General features: G+C 40.7%; 2 protein-coding genes and 1 long non-coding RNA gene across 3 annotated transcripts; 1 reads left to right on the forward strand and 2 right to left on the reverse strand.

Annotated features, from left to right (window-relative positions):
- The first annotated feature begins 1948 nt into the window (after window positions 1–1948).
- Window positions 1949–2980, forward strand: LOC121051410. The gene is made up of 3 exons (XR_005805648.1): window positions 1949–2108; window positions 2422–2481; window positions 2576–2980. It is a non-coding gene; the product is annotated as an uncharacterized LOC121051410 (long non-coding RNA).
- A 238-nt stretch (window positions 2981–3218) lies between these two features.
- LOC112184932 (putative F-box protein At3g16210) lies at window positions 3219–3899 on the reverse strand. The gene has a single exon (XM_024323157.1). The coding sequence runs from the start codon at window positions 3897–3899 to the stop codon at window positions 3219–3221; it is 681 nt and encodes a 226-aa protein (XP_024178925.1).
- Window positions 3900–9991: 6092 nt separating this feature from the next.
- On the reverse strand, window positions 9992–11185 carry LOC112188306 (F-box/kelch-repeat protein At3g23880). The gene has a single exon (XM_024327403.2). It carries the CDS (start codon window positions 11183–11185, stop codon window positions 9992–9994), a length of 1194 nt encoding a protein of 397 aa, XP_024183171.1.
- Between the last annotated feature and the right edge of the window lie 7554 nt (window positions 11186–18739).

Below are 18739 nucleotides of genomic sequence, written 5' to 3' on the forward strand. Positions count from 1 at the left end.
TAGATTAATCCTATCAAACATGCAATCAAGCCCTAGAAAGCTAGTCAATCATGACATGTTCAACGCATTAGACATAGAGAAAGGATATCAACTCAAGTGTACAACTTAGTATGGAAAAGTCCACCTAATTGCAATCCTCTTTAATTAAATTCGGTCTTTGCACAAAACCTTTACTACTTTGATTCAAGTTTACACAAAACGAAAAGTCGATTTCATGTTCTTAAACCTAGCACCAATTATATCAAAACCCCAAGTGTTTGCAACCACATAAGATTAAAATACAAAAGTTTTCTATCATGCAAATTTAATTAAACAAACCCACATAAGCAACATAAAAATCAACATATAGAAATCACAACTTTATCTCAAAACATATAAACGGGCTTTAAACTTTGCCCTTAACATTATTTGTTAACTAGAATTCATAGTTCTACAAATCTAAACAAAGAAAACCAAAAGAAATTACAAGGAAAAAGATAGAATTACACCATGAAGGGAGTGGATGATGAAGAGCTTGAGACATTGATCTTGAATCTTTAAAGCAAGACTTCACTATCACGGCACAAGGTGGATGATGACGGCTAGGAGGCTTCATGGCTTCTTCTTCTCTTCTTCTCTTGAAAATGAAGAACAAGAAAACTAGAGAATGAAAAAGAAATATGGAGAGGAAATGGAGAGACAAAGAAGATGGAATGGATGAAGGAATTGGTGTTATGAAATGGTGAATTGGTCTCTATTTATAGGCTTCCAAGCAACACTATTTGGCCTTTAAACAAATCATAATGGGTTAGGTTTGAGCACTTAAACACTTGGTGGATTTGTTAGGTGAGAGCACTTAAACACTTAGTGGATTTGTTAGGTGAGATCACTTTCTCTTCCTTTATTCCTTTAATTTTTATCTCCACTAAGAACTCAGTTTTAGCCTTTGACTTCTTCATATGAAATGTTCCACTATGAGTGTAGATCATTGTGGTAAAATTTCAGAATGTATTGCCATGTGGTTGGGCCGGAAATGCTGCTGGACCTCTTACAGGTCCAGTTTTCCGGTTTTGCTTCTGTAGAAAATTGGGCTGATTGTTTGAAGACCTTCCACTCATAGTTTGCTCTGGCACTCTTCATAAGAAATGTTCCTTTGGGTGTCTAGAATGGATCTGGAAGGTTTCAGCTCATTTGAAGTTCATTTAGTCAGGCGGCCGCTCCTACTTCTTTGCTTGGCTTGGTTTCTCCTAGCCGGAGTAGGAATATTTTAGTACATTTCCATTTTTCTCCATCATTTCCAGGTAATTATGGACCTAACGCTCATTTCACCTTCATCTACTCCAATGTACCTAAAAATAGAAATTGAATTAAAAATCGATTCAGTTAAGGAATTAACTAAGCAAAATGTGAGGAATTAACTATTAAAATACCGCATTAAAATGCTCCTATCACCCACTCACCCCGAAATACACTACTAGAAAAACCCCCCAATGCACACAGATGACATTCACACGGATATTCACACAGATGCAATTATGTATGAAAAAACTGGCAATACACACAGATTTTTGTATGAAAACAACATTCACACATAAATCCGTGTGAAATATATTCGAAAAGTGGGGCCGAGAAAATTCACACGGATTTTCGTATGAAATTCACACCGAAATCCGTGTGAAATATATCTGAAAAGTGGGGCCGAAAAAATTCACACGGATTTTCGTATGAAATTCACACCGAAATCCGTGTGAATGCTTATTTCAAATAAAACAAAAACAAATAAATTTAATAAACTTATTATATTTGGTACATTATCTCTAACAAATATTTTGTTTCACACAGATGTCTGTGTGAAGTGTTTTCGATAAGTCCAATATCCTCTTCATTATCTCAAATACACTCATCTCTCTCTTCGAATTTCTCTCTCAAAATCCATCTCTTTTAATCTCTCCCTCAGACTAATCTGACACTCATCTCTCTCTCCCTCTTCGAGTCTCCGTCTTCTTCTACTCCTGGGCCAGTGGCGACTGGTGACGGCTTGGTCGGCTCCTTGCGACCTTGCCTCCTCTTCTCAATTCTCATCATCTGGAGTTCTACACTTCTGCTATTCTGGGTGATTGGGTGACTGGGTGAGCATCAGAGCATCATATGATTCATTTCGTAATTCATATATTGGGAATCCATCATATCGTATATTGATCTAATTGATCATTTGATCTTGTGACTTGTTGAGTTGTTGGTAATGGTAATGGTATAGACAATAGACCGTAGCCTTGATTCCTTGAATTGTTGAAATGGGTTGATTTTGGATTTCCATTTTCCAGTTGATGTCTGTTGAATCTTGAATTGAATGAATTCTTGAATTATTGATGGTATAACCGTATTATTGCAATGGGTTGATTTCGGATGAGGTGATTAACTGGTTGAAATGGTCAATTGCAGATTCATGATAGTGAGGAGAACTGGAGAAATTGCAAAGAACTCATAAGCTGATAAGCAAAGGTAATACACTAAATCACTAATACCGTCATTAAATATTCAATTTCCTCTCCTTACAATTTCTTGTAGATCTGCCTAATTTTGCTTGTTTTAATAGGATCTCTCGACCTATTTCTCTTCCCATATCCTCCATTTTGGATTTGAATCGTTATGGGTCTTCTACCTCAAGCCATAGAGTTTTCTGGGTTCTATGGCCACCTAGAACCAGCAGTGTTGGGATGCTTATAGCTCTCCGGAGCCTTCATATGTAAATTATCTGAGAAGCAGGAGTAGTGGCTTATATTGAATGGTCGCAGCTCAGATGAATGGATTGGGTCGCGTTTCTGAAGATATGGCATCCAGCAGCACAAGCTGTAATGGAAGTTGGAACTCTTCCTGCCCCATGGATTGGTGGTATTGATATGGTGGTATTGATATGGGGATGAAAAGCACAAAAAATGGAGGGACCAAAAAATAAATATGTAAATAATTTAATAAAAGTTTAATAAACATATTTCATACACACAGATTTTTTATTTTTTTTCAGGAGTAATTGCTGGAGCTGTGATTTAAGTGGGACCCATCAAATACATTCACACGGATAGCAAAAATCCGTGTGAAAGTAGCATTAGCAACGCCAGCAATACGTACGGATTATTAATCCGTCGTTGTACCGTGTGTATTGGCATTTTCACACGGATTTCCGTATGGAATACTACAATTTCACACGGATTCTCATCCGTGTGTGATGGGGGGTTTTTCTAGTAGTGATACTTGTTGAGCCTTTCAAGCTTCCTCCATGAACCCCCTTTTAGCATAAAGACAACAACAAATTCATAACCAGATTTATAGCTTCCCAGTATTACTTTGTAATCATCAGTGGTTGAATCATAACTGAACCCCCAGAAACATCGTTCGAAGGAATGAAGGGGAGTTTGTGGTAGGACCTGTGATTCTCCAGTACAAGGATTCCATAACATAAAGGTGTAGGTTTCTCTAGCATCAATACCAACCATTAGACATATCAAGCCATTGCAACTGCCAACGATAAAAAAACTATGAATATCAAACCTTCGGCGGAAGAGGACCGGAAAATCAAGTACCGGAAAATGAAGCCTTCTGCTCGGAAGAGGACCATCATGGCTCAAACACTTCAATATTTCTTCATACTCTGCGCATCGGAAAATTTTTTCTTTGAGTAGGAGACAATAGCTGGTGCTGATCTTGGTGTTGATGCGGCTGAGGTGCTTTCTGATGAAGTAAGGATCGGAGATCAAGGCCCGCCATGCTTTGCACACACAGCGGAATCGGAGCAGAGATCTGGCCGGTAGCCGTGAGAGGATGTCGACAATGACACATTCTAAATCAACAGACTCGGAGCTAGGTGCGGTACCGGAGAGAACTACTTGTTGCTGCAGCCGAGTGCAGAGTGCGTCCGACATCTTTCAAGTGTTTGGAAGGAAACAGTGTCAAACTGAAAAGGAGATGATTTATTTTGTTACATTGGAAGGAAGTCAAATCTCTGATCCCACCTCCCACATACGTTCATCGATCTAGACAATTAAATATATAAACAAATTTTGTTCATGAGTGGGAGTGGAACTTGATTAATATTTCGTGCATTGTAATTGTACAAGTGTTTTAACAGAATATCTGGAAACAGCACATGCTGTTTATCCAATTATTTCTCCAAGATTGACCATGTTTGAACCCAAAATAACATTTTTTCCGATAAAGGGGACTCGAAGAAAACCGGGCCAATATCGGTGGCCCAAGTTATATATTTTCGACAAGTTCGGAATATATCGTTTGGAGGCTAAATAAAGCCTACTTAGAGATCAAGCAATCCTGAGGCGAATCGTGATATTCATGGATTTACTAGTAATTATAAAGAGATTTGATAATTAATAGTGGTTTACTTGGCTACGAAGATGGAAAGATCTTTGCATTAAAGATGGCTTCGTGGTTGTATTTGGCTAGGATTCTAATGGACATATTTGGCAAAAGATCAACAAGATCATGGCTTTAATCAATTAAGGAAAGAGGAGGACGTGATGCATGCATGGCACAAGAATCAAGGCTACACATACATATATATTGCAATTAAGGCATAACCATGCTTGATGGCAATCAACAGAAGATTTGTATACAGGTTAATTATGCAAGCTGCATGCATGAGTACGTGGGCTATATATATATATATATATATATATATATATATAATATACAGATCCTATCCAGAGCGGAGCTCCGCTTTGAAATTAATCGTGTGAAGTTCGAGTTTTGGGTCACTTTTTAGTCGCATATCCACATCTCGACCGTTCAGTTTTTAGGTACTAGTGTATAGATCATCTCTGCAAATTTTCAGTCAAAATGATGATCGTTAAGGCATTGATAACTGCCTTAAAGCTAGTACGGTTCAGGTTGACAGATTCGGTTCATCCATTGGTTTAAATGAGTTGGATACCTTAACTATCATCAATTTGGCTGAAAATTTGCAGAGATGATCTATACACTAGTACCTAAAAATTGAACAGTCGAGATGTGGATATGCGACCGAAAAGTGACCGAAAACTCGAACTTCACAAGTTAATTTCAAAGCGGAGCTCCGCTCTGTATAGGATCTGTATATATATATATACCTTACAGATTCAGTTCGTCCATTGGTTTAAGCGAGTTAGATACCTTACAGACCATCAATTTCGTTGAAATTTTGCAGAAATGATCTATACATTAGTACCTAAAAACTGAACAGTTGAGATGTGGATATGCGACCGAAAAGTGACCCTAAACCCTAACCTCGCTCTGAAATTTCAAAGCGATGCCTCGCTCTGGATAGGATCTGTATATATATATATATATATATATATATATATTGCATGGGTGGTTGGATGTACGACATGTAGAAGGATGTAGTCGCCCTTGATTACAAATAAACAAGCATCCTTTATAATTGCATGCCGCGACCTACGAAATCCTTACGACGAGTGCTCGCGAAGGCATATATCTTATGTGCATATCCTACTGCTCGCATCCAGAGATTACATCCAGGACTCTAAGAGGCAATTAATCCTTACCTACATTCTAGCTACGACAGAGGATAATTATTAATTATCGCTTACGATAGTTATCAAAACTATTAAGAGTTTTGATTTGATTCAAGGCCAATAACTGTGGCCTAAAATATAGTATTTCATTCCTATTTGGAAAGTGAATCTACGAGCAGCCTATATATAGAGGCTAAAGACGATACAGAAAAAGACCTCTCTCTCTAATCAATCAATCCCAGGGATTACAAAGCCTCCCCGGAGCAAACCTTCAACCTCGTTGAAACCCGGTGACCGCTCACCAGTCCTAGTCTCCTCGCGAGCCGATTGTCAGCATCACCAGATCAACCCGGCGACCGTGCTTCTAGTCCTAGTCTCCTCGCGAGCCGACTGCCAGTACTACTGCCACCGATACACCCAGCGAAGAAAGGGTAACGCCCTCGCAACCCAGCGAAGCTAAAGATACGTTTTAGCAAACCCCTCTGCTCAACCTACAACGTTGAGTATCGATTTTGGTGACTGAAAAGATCACAACCAAAGTCCTTACCCGTAAGGCTAAAGTCCTTTCCCAAAAGGCAAGAAAAGAACCCTGTGACGAGGTTGGTGTTCTCCCCGTCCACAGCGCTTGAAGAAGAAGTTAGGTCAAGGGACTACCCCAACGACTGCACCCCACGGTGCTGGCACGCCTGCGCAATCACACGCTCAAAAGAGACTGTTTGCACACCAGCTGGTTTTGGAGCCAAACAGACCAAACTTCTTTTCATTAGTTGATTGGATACGTGTTGCTGGGAAACCTTGAAGCTATGGCATAACTCCATTGTTAAAGATCTTTCAGTTTACTGCTATTAGTCACTGAAACAAGGTAACCTTTTCCAATTCCAGCACCACCTCCTACTTTCCTAGTCCACTGTCCACTAGGTCCATCCTTCCATAAGCGTATCAACCATTGATGAAACTGCAAAGTCACATATACAAACTTGGTGGAATTTATAGTATTCAATAATATTAGCTGATAAAAAAGAGTCACAGAAATACAGAGTATATATTATAGTGTTTGTTTTCCATACTGATACTGCTTCATACAACTTTGGTAATGTTCCAGGAAATGAAGCTTTTCAGTTGTGCCTATGAAGGCAATCCAAATTATTGTTCAAGAAGTAGCTCTGTTTGTTCGGGTGGAATGAGTATTACTATAGACAGACGCTGATTAAAACAATCTAAGAATATGTACTAGTTTTTTTTTTCTTTTTAATTTGGCCTCTAAGAATATGTATTTAGTTTGAAAAACCAAAAGACATACCAAAATTTTAAGTAATAGTCATATATGCATTCAACTATAATTATAGTGTGATTATTGTTGCTGTCAAGATTATTTATCTCCAGTTGGTCACTCTTTTAATTGCTTAAAGTGCCACATTGAAGCGATGAGTGCTTTCTACCACCACCCTATCAAAGCATCAAGTCTTCCTTTTCCTCTGCTCTATCTTTTCCTTGTCAGTCTACTATGTTACGACCAAACAAAATTAAATTCAGCCTGTATATGTGTTATTTCTGCAAGGGCATCTATTTTATCTTGGCATACACAAAAAAAAGTCCTTCTTCTCTCTCCTCTCTAGCAACCCTAGCGGCTATTCTGTCACTCTAGCCGCCGACACTGTGCTAGCGCCTGCCCGGCTATTCCCCGGAAATGGCGACGGCCTCTGGCCTTGCCAACGCACGTTGGGTGCGGCCAGACGGGTAATTAAGGTTGTGCTTCAGGCTTGGAGGAGGAGATCCGGGGATGTCCTACCCTCTCTTTCTCGGTGGATGGCGTAGTCGAGCCATGGTTGCAGATTGGATCGGAGTGGACTCGGGGCTCTGCTGGGGAGTAGCGGCTTCGGGTGACGGTCGGCATTCGGAGGGCCACTTCGACGGATTGGATCTGATGTTGGCTCGACTGGTTGTCGACGGTGATCGGGTTGCCGGCTTGGTTATGGCGCAGAGTTCAGGGTGCGGCCTGGTGTGGGATGATGATTGGTGGTGTTTCTCGCTGGTGGTCCGGCGATGACGACGTCTTTCTGTCCGACATCAGTGGAGGAGACGGGGTGGAGGCGCGGCGAGGCAGGTCTAAGGCCGGGAAGGGTTGGGGACGGCCATCTTCTGGATTTGTTTTCTCTGGGCTTTGGCAGTGGCTGTGGGCCTATTATGGGCTGAAGTTGGGTTGGGGTCTGTGGGCCCTGCCTTTTATCTAGTTTTCTTTAGTTAGTTTATTTCCTTGCTTTGGGAATCCTAGGTTTGTATTACTCTCTACTTTTGTTAGGGAACAACGCATTTTCGTGCCTCTAGCAAATCCTCTTGAGTAGTTACGACAGAGGATTCTTGAGACAAGGACATGGGAAGCTTTTGGTTCCCGGGTCTCCTTGCCTAGTACTTGACTTTTGAGTCTTTTACTACTTGCTTCTTAGTTCTCTCTAGTTGTACACCAATTGCGGTCTCTAGGCGACTAGGTTTACTTTTCAAAAGAGAGGTTTTGTAGTGAGGATTTGATCTCCTGTATGTAGGCTCAATAAGTGAGTGCATGTGTTAACAGTGAGGGTCACCTGTCCTTTGCCTGGTAGCTTATACCGTGTATGATTTTGGTGTAAAACAGCATTCGATGTACGTGCCTTTTGGCCATGGATAATTGAATGATATTATCTCCTTTTCTCAAAAAAAAAAAAATCTTGGCATACAGTTTCTCGAGGTCTTTTTAGCGAAATTATAGTAACAACTGTTGTGTAAACAGAGTCCTGGTACTTCATCCGATCCCTTTCCCCTGCATGTTTATTATTTACTTATTTCTTAGGAAGTTATAAGGTGAGTGTAATTCAAAACGGTACTTTTTTGAATTAGTAATCACTTGAATTGATATATATCGAGTGTGTATTTGTAAACTTGATTATACTCGTCTTGTTTTTTTATTTTATTTATTTATTTATTTATTTATTTATTTTATTTTTTTTTATACAAGAAAAGAAAAACTACAACGAAAAACCACAAACACAACCCCCGCCCAGTTGATCCAAATGGAACGCTGAGGACACAGAAACGGGGAGACAAGAAAACCATACTCCAGGATTAGTTCTATCCTGCCCAATATCAGCTAACTTATCGGCAACAAAATTAGCTACTCGTCTTGTTGTATGCCCCCTTTTCTTGTTTTCTAGACTACAAATGTTTTTAATTAATAGAAATTTCACTCCCCACTACTATATAAAGAGTGCTTTGGTTTTGGCCGGTATTACTTAGGTATCCACTAGAGTGAAAATTCAAGGTTGGAAGGTAGAAATGATGCCAAAGTAAAATCACAAACCCTCTCATTAAGGTTTCCATCAAAATATCTAGATCAAATGTTTTATCGCAAGTATTGCCCAAGTAATATACACAGACAAAATAGAGATATAGAAATTATCCATATATGCAGTATGACTTTGAGAGACAGGTATCAATTGCATCAAAATATCTTACAAAAGAAGGTGTAAGAGATTCATGGTAAAAGTCCCAATTATATTCAGTAGGATCAGGAAATAGAGATCTAAACTTTTTATGAACGAAAGTGGTTCCAAATGTCCACAACAGGAACGAGAAATCATGGTCATGAAACTTAGCATGTCATACTCTCCAATCTATGCAGCTGAACCAAATAGTAGGGTATAGAAACGGGATCAAATAAATAGATTGACGTAATACTGAGTATGCTTTATCTGGAGGAGGTTAATATATCAACGCTCTTGAAGACTACCTGCTTGAATTGACATGATAAATTGTGTAAAAAAAAAAAAAATGGTGTGGGAAGGATGAGCACATCATCTTGTTCTGAACAAATAGATGCAAATATTACACGCACCTGGAGTCTGTCTTGCAAACTTGCAACATTGTAAGCGAAACCCCGAGAAAAGGAGAGTGAAAGTTAGGGAAGAAATAAGGTAAGTGATTTTGACTCCAGGGGAATGAATATTTTTTTCTTATTAATATAGATCAAAACATAAATGAAGCTTACCATGCTGCATTCTGAAAAGTCATGCAGTTGCACCATAAATTAGGGGCAAGTATAATTTGAAATTTGAGCAGCAATTCTAGTGTGGTTAAAAGCAACGAAATAGCCCAACATAAAGAGACAAAAGCATACCACATACAAAGGTTTTACCAGTGCGAGTCATCTTAACAGCACAAGTTAGATTTAATAGAGTACTAATTAGTTTCAGTTTTCACCTCAAAAGTAATGACTCAAAAACAAACGGTTGAGATAGAACTTGAATCATAAAAGTGGCACTCCTGACAACCTCTAAGTCTCTAACTCTAACAATCAGTGGATTATAAGATATTGAGTGAGCAGGGTAAAAACCTAATCGTCACATATGACTACAGCATCTCATACAGAAGGAACAAAACATAGACACGGCATACGCCTTCAGCATCCAGCATCTCATACAAAAGGACTGCAATAAAGGTGACACGTTGGGATGGTCTCACACGGTTGCGCCAGTACTGCCGCTTAATGGTGAAACTAAAGTTTCTATATAAGTAGCAGTTTCATACCAGTAACCACCATGGTCCATGGCAATCCTAAATGTCTTTTCCTTCGGATTATATAATGCCAATGAGCCATCATCAGCCTGCCGCATCAAAACTTCACCATTCTCAGAAATGCATGTCATGTATATATACTCTTTGTCTAGGGCCTCTGAAGGGATGTTTATGACCTCAGTCCAAGATTTCTTGACTCCATAGTCCTTCATCACCCACATCTTAAACTTGCACCCAGGTTCACAATACATGGTTTGGAAGTACAGAGTTAAGCAATTACTAAGAATTCCAACTTCAGCAATCAAACCCCGCATTTCATTTGGATTGGGAGGATAGGGGAGTGGAATCTCATGAAATTTTTCCTCCGCTAGATCAAATGACACCAAGTTATAAGCAATTGACCTACCGCCTTCCACTTCCTTCAATACCCAATGCAGAGCTTCGTTAGCTAGACACCCTGTCCAATTCACCTCGAAATACCTGTTGAGCCTTTGAAGATTCCTCCATGAACCCGTTTTTAGCGTAAAGACAACAACAATTTCATGACCAGATTTATAGCTACCCAGTATTACTTTGTAATCATTAGTGGTTGAATCATAACCAAACCCCCAAAAAGAACTATTGGAGGAATGAAAGGGAGGTAGTGGTAGGACCTGGGATTCTCCAGTACAAGGATTCCATATCATGAAGGTAAATGATTCTTCAGCATTAGTATCAAGTACTAGACATATCAACCCATTGCAACTACCAACGATTTCAATATTAGGAATATCAAACGGTAGATCAAGTACCGGAAAATGAAGCCTTCTGCTCGGAAGAGGACCCTCAAGGCTCAAATACTCCAATATTGCTTCGTACTCTACGGATCGGAAAATTTGTTCTCTGAGTAGGAGAGAATAGCTGGTGCTGATTTTGGTGTTGATGTGGCTGAGGTGTTTTCTGATGAAATAAGGATCGGAGATCAAGGCCCGCCATGCTTTGCATACGCACCGGAATCGGAGAAGAGATTTGGCAGGTAGCCATGAGAGGATCTCGACAATGACACAATCTAAATCAAGAGACTCGGAACTAAAGCAAAGTGCGGTACCGGAGAGAACTACTTGTTGCTGCAGCCGAGGGCAGAGAGCGTCCGACATCTTTCAAGTGTTTCAGTTTGCTTTGTGGCGACTGCAGAGCATTTCCCCCACTTCCAAATGAACCTGTCGACTCTCGACTGGTGATCATTGTCATTTTGGGTTGGGTCCAACTCAAACTATTTTACCTAGTCCAACCCAATTACCATAAAGTGAATTACATTGTTTGTTTATTTTTTTTTGTCACTATCCCACAGTCCCTTCCACAAGGAACAGCATCAAACAGAAACCAAGATTTTTTTTTGGGTCCTTGACTCAAAGCACCAAAATTGGTAAAATTTATCCCACTTACCCCAGCAACAGATTTTTGTTCCCACATACACAATCTAATAGCAAATGACCATTTTACCCTCAATTCAATTAAAAAATTACAACCACACTACTCTGAAGTCTCTCTCATCCCCTTCACTCTCTCTCTCTCTCTCTCTCTCTCCCTCTCCCTCCCTCCCCCATTGACCTCCGGCTCCGACAAAGTCCCAGGCCGTCTGGCGCTCAAGTATATCGGACCGCATCAGATCACGGCCCAGACCCGAGTCAGATCGGGGCTACGTCAGTTCGAATTAGGTGAATGATTCTGCCATAGTCAACGGGTTACGCTCCAACCCGAAGTTCCTGATCGAATCGGAGCCGTCGACACTGCAGATCTATGCACAGAGGCTCTCCAGCAGCAAGTTCTGTATCTTCGAGTACAACGACGACGACCTGTCCGGGATCGGAGAGGCTCTGAGGTTCGAGTGCGTCCCCGTGGTGATTACGGACAGCCCGATCCAAGACCTGCTGAGGTGGCAGGAGATGGCGCTGTTCATGGGGAGGAGAGGTGGGGCCAAGAAGTTGGAGGTCGCCTTGTTCGATTGATTTTTCGCAAATTTGGATCAGTCAGGCTCTTCTCAATACCTGAATTTCAATTTTTCTTTTCAATTTGTGTGGTTTTGGTTATAGTTCTTGATTTTAGGATCAGACTGTTATTGGATTCTAAGGCTTATTAATTTCTGGATAGATTGGATTTGACAGAGTTTTGAATTAGGATTCGATTTTGGACATTTGGTTTTTTGTTATTGAATGCTGTATCAGAAGCTTGGTTAAAAAAAAAAAAAAAGTTCAGAAGCATGATTTTTTTGTTATTGGCTTAAAAAGAAAGTTCTATTGAGGCAATAGAGGTATATTAAATGTCTATTAGGGGGCAATAAACGTCTATTGGGGGGCAATAGATATTTTCAATTGATATTATCTCCTCGTTTTTTTTCTTTAATCAACATTTTATTTGTCTAAATTTAAGAAAATTAGTTCTAATTCCGGCGACCGAAAGTTCTATTGGATGACAATAGACGTCTATTGGGGGGCAATACATGGCTGATAGTCGTCTATTGGGGGGGAATACATGGCTGATAGTCATCTATTGGGGGGCAATACATGGTTGATCGTCGTCCATTGGGGGCAATAGACTATTGGGGCAATAGATGTCTATTGGGGGCAATACATGGCTGATAGTCGTCTATTGGGAGGGCAATACATGGTTAATGGAGGCAATACATGGTTGATAGTCGTCTAATGCCACTTTATTGGGGGGCAATAGACGTCTATTGGGGAGCAATACATGGCTGATAGTCGTCTATTGGGGGGCAATACATGGCTGATAGTCGTCTATTGGGGGGCAATAGACGTCTATTAGGGGGCAATAGACGTCTATTGGGGGCAAAAAACTTTCCGGTGGGTGGTAGCCGGTGATCGGAATCTGGCGGCCGGTGACCGGATTCCGGCGGCCGTTGACCGGATTCCGGCGACCGCTCACCGGATTCCGGCGAAGTTGGCCGGAATCCGGCGGCCGGTGACCGGACTCCGGCGAAGTCCCCTATGGTTTCTCTCTCTCTCTAAGTAACAAAGGTGAGGGTAAAATGGTATTAAAAAAATAATAAAAACAAAAAAAAAATCTTAATGGGGTATTAGGGAAGACCTCCTTAGAGTGTTTGGGGTAAGAGGGAATTAAAAAAACTTAGTGGGGTAAGTAGGAAAAAAATCTCTAAAAATGGTGTAAATGGACAAAAACCCTTTTTTTTTTATAATTTTTTTACATCATAAGAAAATCGAACCCTTCATCTAGTCTAGTCTTAATTCGATTCTCAATCCTCCCTCACTATTTGAGCTAACCCCAATGGCATAAAATTGAGATGCTAGTTTTTGAAGTATCTGACAAATTCGGTTTTGAAAAATTAGGCTAGTGTTAGAAAAACAAAACCAAATCGATGACATTGAGTCAATCTGATCTTGGTAAATGAAAAATAATGAGAGTTTTCTATTGGGATCTCCAAATTTTCTCTCAAGACCTCTCATGCTCTTTACACCTCTCTTTTACTTTTTAAACAACAAATTTGTTAATTAGACCTCTTTTTTTTTTTTTTAATAATATCATGTCGATATATTAATACTCAAGCCCGAAAGGGCCATTATATATCCTCCCCCTACCATCTATAGGTAGATAAAGAGTTTATGGTCGGAACCACATCGATACATAGATTAGGTTCAATTATTTGACGATATAATAGGTGTCTGCACTCCTTGAAATCTGAAGGCACCATGTTGGATACAAAGATCAGAGAATCCAGAACTGGGAGGTCAGAGTTGCACCAATTGTAACCTGTTCATTAGCACTGGCATGCCTGACTGATACATCCCCATTATAGCATACATTCTATTAATGGAAAATACAATTGCATGCTCTACACATGCCATTTTCGGCCTATTGCATTGGCCAATTTTGTATTCAAGATTATCCCAAAGTTTGTCTCTATCCGACCGGCTTCCATTGCTTCGCGGATTATTTCTCCTCAACAACATGCTTTTGTTCCAGGGCGGAACATAGCGGACTGCATTTTTTTTTTTTTTTTTGAGAAATAGATAACTTCATTAACTTATCAATGGCCAGAAGGCACATACATCACAAGCTGTCTCATACTAACAGTTCTAGATGGTACAAGCTGCCAAGCAAATGACAAGTGACCCTCACTGTAGACAAATGCGCTCAATTATTAAAGTGCCTAGCTAAAAGCTCAAAACCCAAAACTATCTAAGCTTCTTGTTATAAAAACCCTAATTGCCTGGAGACCTCAATTGGTGTACAATTAGAGTAGCTAACCCACATAGCACTAGACTCCAAAGCAAATACTAGGCACAAGTTCTTGTCTTGAGAATCCTCCGTCGTTACCACTCCAGAGGATTTGCTAGAGGCACGAAAGTGCGTAATTCCCTAACAAACGTAGAAAAGTAAGAAAAGTCCAACTAGCCCAAAGAAGATAGCAGCACCTAGGCCCAACAGCTGGCCCAGCTCGTTCCACCTCCACTTCCCTACGCTGAGCTCAACGCGCACACGCAGCAAGCAGCCACCGCCTCCACGCCATGCCGCAATCATGTCGTCGCCGCCCAGCTTCAAGGAACCCCGCCAACAACATGTTGCCACCGCTGAGAGGCATAAGCGAACCCCGAAAGCACCAGACCTGATCCAAAACAGGACCTGATCCCCAATGGCTCAGGAAGGTCAACCATACCCTGTCAATGCCGCTGCGCCGCCGCTAGGAGCCCAAGCTAGCTTACGCCGCCCCTTAAGCCTGAAACCCACGACAGCCCAAGCCACAGAGAGGCTTCAAACCATAACGAAGACCGGAACCCGTTGTCGACTTCGGGTTGCCGCAAATCCTAGAGGCCAGAGAACCGTAGGCCACCATCACCCATCCGACAGCCTCTAGACCAAGCTTGTGTGCGTGCGGTGCCTTTGAGTACTAGGGTTTTTTTCTAATGTGCTGAATATACATAGCGGACTGCATTATTACTACTTCAGAGTGTATTAATCTATTGGACTGCATTATTACTACTTCAGAGTGTATTAATCTATTGGACTCCAAATGTCATGGTGGAAATGTTGCAATTAAAATGGATATTGCCAAAGCTTTTGATACTATTTCCTGGGATTTCATTTTGAAGGTTTTGGAGGCCTTTGGCTTTCACCCAATTTTTGTGCACTGGGTTAAGGTTTTATTTCATTCGGCGAAACTCTCTCTGTTAATTAATGGGACGTCGGTGGGTTATTTTTCTTGCGGCCGTGGAGTGCGCCAAGGAGATCCTTTGTCCCCTCTTCTTTTCTGCTTGGCAGAAGAGGTTCTTAGTAGGGGTCTCTATGAGTTGTTGAGTAGTGGTCTGTTGCACCCTATTTCTTTCCCAAGGGGGACATTGGCTCCTTCACATGTTTTATTTGCTGATGATGTGATAATTTTCTGTCGAGGAGATAAACGCAGTTTGGAGTTGGTTATGACTTTCTTTGAGGAGTATGGGCTTAATTCAGGGCAAAAAATTAACAAGTCTAAGTCTCAAGCTTTTCTTAGCAGACACATTCTTTACCGAAGGCATTCTATTAGTAGCTCTCTCGGCATTCCTATTGGGGAGTTTCCTTTCTCTTATCTAGGTGTGCCTATTTTCCGTGGGAAGCCTCGTGTCTCATATTTCCGGCCTTTGATGGATAAAATTCGGGTGCGTCTCTCTAGTTGGATGGGCTCTCTACTCTCTATGGCAGGCCGTCTTCAATTGTTAAAATCGGTTTTTAACAGCATGCTTGTTTATAGTTTCCAAGTGTATGAATGGCCTATTTCTTTGTTGCATCAGGTGGAAGTCTAGTGTCGCAATTACCTATGGTCTGGCTCTATTGATAAGTGTGGTATCCCTTTAATTTCTTGGAAAACTTGTTGTTCACCGGTGGAGGAGGGTGGGCTAGGCCTTAAGCAGTTGATTGTTCTTAATCACTCTCTCCTTCTTAAGCGGAGTTGGGAGGTTTTTTCTTCTCCTTCATTGGGTAGTTCTTTTCTTCGAGGTCAGTTTTGCCGTAATGGAGTTTTGCGTCATTCATATGCTAGTTCCTCTATTTGGCCGGGTGTAAGGCGCTTTTGGGATCTAATTCAGGAGAACTCAAGGTGGATTATTGGCTTGGGTGAGAAAATTTCTTTCTGGCGAGACAATTTTTTGGGAAAGCCACTTCTCCATTTTTTTGGGCCTTACACAAATATGTCTACTATTGCTGATGGGTTGGTGGTAGATTTTATTCATAATGGATCTCAGAGTTTTCCTGCGTTACTCCAAAATCATTTTTCTAACTTGTGTGAGTTAATTAGAGCAGTGCCTGTTGCTATGGTTCCTAACAAACCCGACAAGTTGATTTGGTCTCCATCCTCTTCTAGTGAGCTAACAGCGACGGAAGATTTTCATTTCCTACACCCACATCTTCCGCTCGCAGATTGGGGTAAGCTTATTTGGACAAAATTTATTATTCCTCGAATCTCTCTTCATGTGTGGAAGGTCTTACGGGGTAGGGTGTTGTCAGAGGACTTGTTGCAGCGTTGTGGTATTTGTTTGGCTTCTCGCTGTGTTCTTTGTGGTTTAAATGAAGAGTCGTTGATTCATATTTTTATGACTTGTCCATTCTCTACTTTGTTATGGGATAGCTGGGTTGCAGTTTTTAATTTGACCTATATGCCAGCTTCATTGTTGGATTTATTAAACCTGGGGTGTGTTGGTCTTAGCTCCCAAGTAAAGGAAGTTTGGCTTATTTGTTTTACCACTACTTTGTGGTTTATATGGAGAGCTAGAAACAAATTGAAGCATGATAATTGTGTGGTTACTGTGGAGCTAGAAACAAATTGAAGCATGATAATTGTGTGGTTACGAAGAGGTTAATTATGGGTCATGTTCAAGCTGCTAGTAAACTAGCCACATGGAGCATGTATAATTCAATGGTTGAGCTTCAAATCTTAAAATATTTTGGTGTTAGTTGTCGTCCTCATCGGACTCCAAGGATTGTTGAGGTTAATTGGATTCCTCCAATTATGTGATGGGTGAAGATTAATACAGATGGTGCATGGCAACGTGTTTCGGGAAGAGCAGGTTGCGGTGGAGTGTTTAGGGACTATCAGGACTCTTTTATGAATGCTTGTGCTTCTAATCTTGAGATTCCTAGTTTCGTCGATGCGGAGATCATGGCGGTTATTTAGGCAATTGAGCTTGTTTGGGTTAGGGAGTGGAAGCACATTTGGCTTGAAGTTGATTCAGCTATGGTTCTTAATTTCCTTCGTGCACCACATCTTGTTCCATGGAGGTTCCATGTTGCTTGGGATAATTGTTTGCACCGTATCTCGCATATGCAATTTAAATCTTCTCATATTTTTAGATAGGGAAATCAGGTGGCAGATGTGCTTGCTAATGTTGGTTTGTCATCATCAGGCTTGGTGTGGTGGAATGAGGCTCCTCCTTTTCTTCTGGATTTTTGTCGACGAGACTCACTTGGTCTTCCCAATTTTCGGTTTATTTGAGTTGTAGTTTTCTTGTCGCTTTTCATCTGTTGATCGACTAGGGGTTAGAACCTCTTTAGCATAGCTTTTCTGTTTTTTGGCTAGGGGTATGGGCGTTGTCCTCCCTTCTTTTGTTTGTATCATCCAGCTCTTTTAATAAATCAGGTTGGGAGGCTCTGCTCTCTCCAATCATATTTTAGCGGAAAAAAAAAACATGCCATGTAAGTTCTCAAAGAAAAATGTTATTTCTTTCACAACACCAGGGATGATTTTTAGCATACGTTTCAGAAAGAAAGGTTGTATGCGAGAAAGCATGCGCAACATGAACCCTAATAAGGCCTTTGTTATCAAACAACTTTTGATCAAAATCCAGATGCTTTCCGGCAAGAGATGCAACATTCATAATGGTATTTTTCTCTTCTAGGGCTGGTGGAATACCTGTAATTTTAACCCAAAAGAAGAGCAGGTTCATTGGGACTGCAAGCGAATCCTCGAAGCCATCATATTGTTGCAGCAGAACAGGGGCACGATTAAAGTACCACGGCCCTCCCCGAAGTACTTTGTTCCGGTCTCTTTTCTGATCAAAAGTAAAAACATATTGTCCCTGTGTGCAGTCCTGCACCTTGCAGCCTCCCTCAAGTACCCAAATACGTCTAAAATGATGTTGGAGATCTGCGGCGCAAAAGTGTTTTTTCGTCAGAGGTTTGGCTAGAAGAAAAGCTTGAGAGGTTGATCTATTTCCTGTGTCATTCAAATGGGAGATGTCCACAACTTCAGAGCCCTCTAGGGCTAGAGAAGCGGCAAAGCTCGCCATAACATCGTCAATGGACGTCATGCTTGCGGTGGTAGAGGATGTGCAGCCTTGAAGGAGAGGCTAGGTTTTGGGTTTTCTTTGAGAGCGGCTACTAGAGTCGCTTAGGGTTTTGAAGGAAATCCTAATTATTCTGCCTAATAGTAAAGTACGAGATTTTGGTTATTTTATTAGACCTCCCTTAAATTATTGACATAACAATATATGGAGACTTTGTAATATATAGATTTTGGTAATTTTATTAGACCTCCCTTAAATTACTGACATAACAATATATGGAGACTTTGTAATATATATAGAAACTTGAGGTGATTTACTCACCACAACACCATTCATTATTATTGTTATTTTTACAAATATTCATTTTTCTTTTCTTTTTTCACCAATCCTCCATTTTTTTTTCAACCTCCATGATGTTTGATT

This window comes from Rosa chinensis, chromosome 2, assembly GCF_002994745.2.
Source record: "Rosa chinensis cultivar Old Blush chromosome 2, RchiOBHm-V2, whole genome shotgun sequence".
In the NCBI taxonomy this organism is placed as follows: Eukaryota; Viridiplantae; Streptophyta; class Magnoliopsida; order Rosales; family Rosaceae; genus Rosa; species Rosa chinensis.

Bases quoted from the DNA above. Each gene is read 5' to 3' on its own strand.
- LOC112184932 (XM_024323157.1), bottom strand. From the start codon at position 3,899: ATGTCGGACGCACTCTGCACTCGGCTGCAGCAACAAGTAGTTCTCTCC.
- LOC112188306 (XM_024327403.2), bottom strand. From the start codon at position 11,185: ATGTCGGACGCTCTCTGCCCTCGGCTGCAGCAACAAGTAGTTCTCTCC.